The 6,482-nt window shown below is 39.2% G+C and overlaps 1 protein-coding gene across 1 annotated transcript in view; it reads right to left on the bottom strand.

The window, feature by feature from the left end:
• Positions 1 to 2,398: 2,398 nt before the first annotated feature.
• The window catches only part of LOC103609617 (zinc finger protein 420-like), a 6,544-nt gene continuing 2,460 nt past the window's right edge, over positions 2,399 to 6,482 (bottom strand). Inside the window, exon 3 of the mRNA XM_008593915.1 lies at positions 2,399 to 5,449. Within this exon, the coding sequence (XP_008592137.1) occupies positions 2,409 to 5,449 (3,041 nt within the window). The 3' untranslated portion in view covers positions 2,399 to 2,408. The remainder of the gene's footprint in view (positions 5,450 to 6,482) is intronic.

Below are 6,482 nucleotides of genomic sequence, written 5' to 3'. Positions count from 1 at the left end.
AAAACACCATTTTCATGCAGGTAGCCAACACAGCCACAATTGCCATGGTTACTGCAAAAGCTAGGCTCTACAGCAAGTCTTGGCCACTCTGCAGATGGTATGCCAGATTCTAAACTGCGTTGACCCAAGGAGAGGAACCAGTGGTCAGACACACACACACACACACTCTCTCTGTCTCTCTCTCCACAAAGCACACTTCAGAGTAAAAGAAGCATCTGACTTATGATAATGGGAGAGGACTCGATCACATCTGTCTCACTACTGGTCACATCACTTAGGCAACAAACCAACAGAGGACCAGTTGATCATATGGAGAGAAAAAATCTATGGTGATTAGAAGGGAGAGGGGAAGAGGAAGGTTAGAGATTGGCTAAGGGGCATAAAGAATAAGTATGATTTGTAACAATGAATAGGCTAATAAATTCTGATGTAAGTCACAATGTAGTTGTGCTGGCTTCTTTCATCAAGAAAAATTTTAAACAAACTTATAAGCATAAGTGCAGCATACTTGGGGCTGTGTTTTGTGCAGTGTAGCAGCATCTCTGGCCTTCTTTCCACTAGACCTCAGCATCTCTGGCTTCTTTCCACTAGACCTTTTAACTTCCAGTTATGACAACAAAAATGTCTTCAGACATAGCCAAATGTCCCCTGGCAGGAAATATCACAACTCACATCTAACTGTTGTTAGATAGTCAAAACTTTGAAAATAGTTTTGATTCTACACTTATCAATACTATTTGAAAATTTGTATTCACATTACATAAAGTTTTCATTTTAAATTATCTGATATATAAAAATGAAAGTTATGTTGAAAGATTTGACACATTAGATATTGGTGAAGATAAACTTATTGTCACTGTTCAATGAGAAGTCCCTGTCTGGTAAGATGTTCCATATTTATTGCACTGTTTCTCCCTGTAATTGAATTTTCCCGTAAGCAGACTTGGGTGTAAAAGGTGACAATATAGGTTTCTCTTCTGTGTGAACATTCTCATATTCAAGAACTGGTAACGTCTCTTAGAAGTTCATAAAATCAGTTAGCACCATGGGCTACTTGTGTTGTAACACAAAGAGATCACACATGAAATGGCAAACCATAGTAAGCATTTCTTACATATAGAGGATTTGGGGATAGAGCTGGAAAAAACTATGGTTTCAACTCAGTCTGTCTTCAATTATGGTGAATTTCTCCCACCTATGGCCCCTGACTCAATCCTAGGAGTCATCTTTCCTTCAGTCCCACAGAATGAGAAATCAGGGACAAATTCATGAACATTTTTTTTATTGCTTGGCCTGGAAGTAATATTTATCACCTATATCCATACTCCCCTGAACAGAGCTAAATTACACGGTTCAACATAGAATAATTAAAGGCTGAGATTGCAGGTATGTGTACAAGAGAAAAAAAAAGGTGTTTTTAGAAAATACATACCGAGTTTAATCCATGCAGAATTTCCCCATGTAAATTATCTCATGCCTGCTACAGTTTGAATTCTTTTTACTTTTCTTTTTTTTCCCCAGTGGCTGGCCAGTACAGGTGTTATCAGCAACATGCTCTAAACAATATGTTAACCATAGCCAGCCCTGTAACTGCTGAAAAAAGATGTTTTCACAATTATTGACCCTCTTCTACATCTGAGGGTTGCACATCTGCTGATTCTACTACTTATAAAAACAAACAAAAAAATATAACTATAATACAAGTAAAAAACAATACAGTATAACAATGATTTACAAGGAGTTCCTTCTGTATTCAGTAATACAAATATTTTACTCAAGATGTAAAGGACATGGAAAAAATTTCATAGGTAATATTGAAACAGTACACCATTTATAAAAAGGGCTTCAGGGCCGAGCCCGTGGCGCACTCGGGAGAGTGCAGTGCTGGGAACGCAGCAGTGCTCCCACCGCGGGTTTGGATCCTATATAGGGGTGACCAGTGCGCTCACAGTGCTCACTGGCTGAGTGTGGTGCGACCAGTCTCAAAAAAGGACAAAAAAAAGGGGAGGGGGGCTTGATCATTTGCAAGTTTTCATCAACAAGGGCTCCTGGAGCCAACCTCCAATACCAAGGGGCAGCTGTACACTTACAGGGCCTCTTCTTGATGTGAGTTCTCTGATGAAAGGTGATGTGATTTATGGCAAAACCTTCACCCAGTCATTATGTTAATTGGGATTTTCTCATGTTTGAATTTGTTCATGTCTATTATAGTGAGTTCCAGTAAACTGTTTTACCACATTCCTCACATTCACATGGTTCCTCACTTATGTGAATTCTTTGATGGCTGCTGAGGTATGACTTTTGGTTAAAAGCTTTTCCACATCTTTTGCATTCATATGGTTTCTCACCTGTGTGAGTTCTCTCATGCCTTCTGAGGTCTACCTTTAACCTTTTCCACATCCTTCACATTAATATGGTTTCTCAACTGTGTGAGCTCTCTGATGAATGTTGAAGTATGACCTTTGCCAAAAAGCTCTTCCACATTCTTTACATTCATAAGGTTTCTCAACTGTATGAGTTATCTCATGCTTGCAGAGGTCTCCCATGTGGTTAAAAGCTTTTCCACATTCTTTGCCTTCATACAGTTTCTCACCTGTATGAGTTCTCTCATGCCTGCTGAGTTCTGCCTTTTCGCTAAAAGCTTTTCCACATTCTTTATGTTCATACAGTTTCTCACCTGTGTGACTTTTCTGATGCCTGCTGAGGTTTGAGTTTCGGTTAAAACTTTTTCCACATTCTCTACATTCATATGGTCTCTCACCTGTGTGATTTCTCTGATGAATGCTGAGGTCTACTTTCTGGCTAAAACCTTTGCCACAGTCTTTACATTCGTATACTTTCTCACCTGTGTGACTTTTCTGATGACTGGTGAGGTTTGACTTTCGGTTAAAAGCTTTTCCACATTCTTTGCATGCATATGGTTTCTCACCTGTGTGACTTTTCTGATGACTGCTGAGGTATGACTTTTCCCTAAAAGCTTTTCCACATTCTTTACATTCATATGGTTTCTCACTTGTATGTGTTCTCTCATGCCTCCTGAGGTCTCCCTTGTAGTTAAAAGCTTTCCCACAGTCTTCACACTCATATGGTTTCTCACCTGTGTGAATTCTCTGATGAATGCTCAGGTATGACTTTTGCCTAAAAGCTTTTCCACAGTCTTTACATTCATATTGTTTCTCACTTGTGTGACTTCTCTGATGTATGCTGAAATATGACTTTTGGCTAAAAGCTTTTCCACATTCTTTGCATTCATATGGTTTTTCACCTGTATGAGTTCTCTCATGCCTGCTGAGGTCTCCATTGTGGTTAAAAGCTTTTCCACAGTCTTTACATTCATATGGTTTCTCACCTGTGTGACCTCTCTGATGAATGCTCAAGTATGACTTTTGGCTAAAAGCTTTTCCACAGTCTTTACACTCATATGGTTTGTCACCTGTGTGAGTTCTCTGGTGAATGTTGAAGTGTGACTTTTGACTAAAAGCTTTTCCACATTCTTTGCATTCATATGGTTTCTCACCTGTATGTGTTCTTTCATGCCTGCTGAGGTCTCCTTTGTGGCTAAAAGCTTTTCCACAGTCTTTACATTCATATATTTTTTTACCTGTGTGAGTTCTCTGGTGAATGCTGAAGTGTGACTTTCGGCTGAAAGCTTTTCCACATTCTTTACATTCATATGGTTTCTCACCCGTATGTGTTCTCTCATGCCTGCTGAAGTCCTCTGTGTGGTAAAAAGCTTTTCCACATTGTTTGCATTCATATGGTTTCTCACCCATGTGAATTCTCTGATGAATGCTGAAGTTTGGCTTTTGGCTAAAAGCTTTTCCACAGTCTTTACATTTATATGGCTTCTCACCTGTGTGAGTTCTCTGATGAATGTGAAAGTATGACTTGCGGCTAAAAGCTTTTCCACATTCTTTGCATTCATATGGTTTCTCGCCTGTGTGAGTTCTCTGATGAATGCTGAGGTTTGACTTTTGGCTAAAAGCTTTTCCACAGTCTTTACATTCATATGGTTTCTCACCTGTGTGAGTTCTCTGATGAATGCTGAGGCATGACTTTTGCCTAAAAGCTTTTCCACATTCTTTGCATTCATATGGTTCCCCCCCCCCCTGAGTTCTCTGATGAATGCTGAGGTTTGACTTTTGGCTAAAAGCTTTTCCACAGTCTTTACATTCATATGGTTTCTCACCTGTGTGAGTTCTCTGATGAATGCTGAGGCATGACTTTTGCCTAAAAGCTTTTCCACATTCTTTGCATTCATATGGCTTCTCACCTGTATGTGTTCTCTCATGCCTGCTGAACTCTCCCATGTGGTTAAAAACTTTTCCACATTCTTTGCATTCATATGGTTTCTCACCTGTGTGAGTTCCCTCATGCCTGCAGAGGTCTGACATTTCTCTAAAAGCTTTTCCACATTCTTGATGTTCATATGGTTTCTCACCTGTGTGAGGTCTCTGATGCGTGATGTGTGACTTATGGTTAAAAGATTCTCCATATTCTCTACATTCATATGGTTTCTCATGTGTGTGAATTGTCTGATATAGAGTGAGGGCAGACTCATGGTAGAAAAATTTTGTACATTCATTACATCTATCTGGTATTTCACCTGCATGAATTCTCTCAGGATGGCTGAGGAGTGACTTCTCACAGAAGCTCTTTCCACAGTTAATACTTCCATAGTACATTTCTCCTGTGTGAGTTCTCTGATTAATTGTAAGATCTGACTTCTGACAAAAAATCTCATGTTCATTACAACCATAAAGCTTTTCTTGTGTAGGTGTTCCCTGATGTGAGGTAAGGTATAATTTCTTAATAAAAGATTTCTTACATTCAGCATATTTATGGTGTTTCTCTCCTGTGTGCATAAACTGATGTTTAGTGAGTTCGGGCGTTTTATAGAACATTTTCCCACATATAGTATGTTGAACAGTTTTCCTTGCTACGTGATTTATTTTTTCGGCAATGACAGCTGTCTTACCACAGCCTTTCCCATATTCATTGTACTTATAAGTGGTCTCATCCATATGAACCTTTTTATGTGTAAATACTATTGCCTCTGTGTTGGAGGATTTCCCTTTTCTACTGTACTCTAAAGGCTGCTTCCCTGTTTGAATATTGGGATACTGACAAAGATGCTCATGATGTCTGGGAAATTCTCCAGTTATATGATGGTCATCAGGTTTCTCTGCAGCAGGCATCTCTGGATCTCTAGGAAGAAGTGCATTCTGACATATGTAAAACTCTTCATGTCCCTTTCCACAATAGTCCCCATTATTTATAATGAGATTTAAAACATGATGTGAATTCAAATAAAAACATTTTCCTAACACAACTCTCTCCTCAACTGATGTGTTGCTGTTGGTGATTACAATTTGCTGCCACCATCTACCATGAGTTTCTAGGTTCCTCTCCATGAGGTCATCATCTATCTGGACATCTGAAATGAGAAAAAAATAACTAATAGTGAACCACACATAAGTACATCTCTTTGCTCAAGTAAAGGTACAGAAGTGCCTTCCAATCCTAGCAACAAAAGATTTTATAAAAAAATCAATAATGGATGTTGGTTTTATGAGTTTATGGAATTTTTTCTTACTCGCAACATAATATTATACTAATATATTTTCTAATGTTATATTTGTCTTTCCTTCTGTGTTCATTTTTACATTTTATTAGTAAACTTATGTTAAGAATTTTTATTTTCGGCCTACTTGTAGTTTTCAACTAAGCACCTTTCATTTCTTTACATCATTTTCTGTTTCATTTTTACCACAATGGGTGTCTCCTGCTGCTGTTTTCTCATTATTTCACTATGAAGATGCCTAGGTTTTCTTTTGTCAGCCACTTTCAGGTACAGAAGTGAGCCAATTTTTAATCACATGCAGGAACATGGCTGAGGATAAGGATTTTGCATTTATGTTGATATGCTTTACACTCCTCCCTTAGAAAGTAGCTATAGGAATGTGGACGTTTTTCAAAGAATAAAATATCCTTTCCTCCACTCTAGATAAAGATCGCTTCCTCCAGGTTTTTCATTTAACCTGATTTCCTCTGCTTCTCATAAACCATTACAATAAAGAAAACATCACTTCTCCACCCTAGACACCCACTTCTGTTCCAAAATATTTGGTTCTGCAGCCAAAGCTGTTCTCACTATCTTTGAAATATGTTCTTTTGACTCCTCAAATTGACTTGTATTCTATTACCAATTTCTGGTACACGGACCACCAATTGATAATTCATTTCTTGTAAAAGCTTTTGTTTTGTGCAGTGAAATTTTAGTGGTCTTCTATTCTCATAAAGAGTCTAGTAGGGCCGGCCTGGTGGCGCACTGCTACAGTGCGCCGCTTGGGAGTGCGGCGGCGCTCCCGCCGAGGGTTCAGATCCCACATGCAGACCGGTTCCTGCTCACTGGCTGAGCGAGGTGCGGGCGCAGCACCGAGGTTTGCGATCCTGTTGCCAGTCCCGGTCCGGTACGGGCG

Source organism: Galeopterus variegatus, unplaced genomic scaffold, assembly GCF_000696425.1.
Source record: "Galeopterus variegatus unplaced genomic scaffold, G_variegatus-3.0.2 Scaffold9866, whole genome shotgun sequence".
NCBI lineage: Eukaryota > Metazoa > Chordata > Mammalia > Dermoptera > Cynocephalidae > Galeopterus > Galeopterus variegatus.
This window is presented reverse-complemented; position numbering and strand designations above follow the sequence as displayed.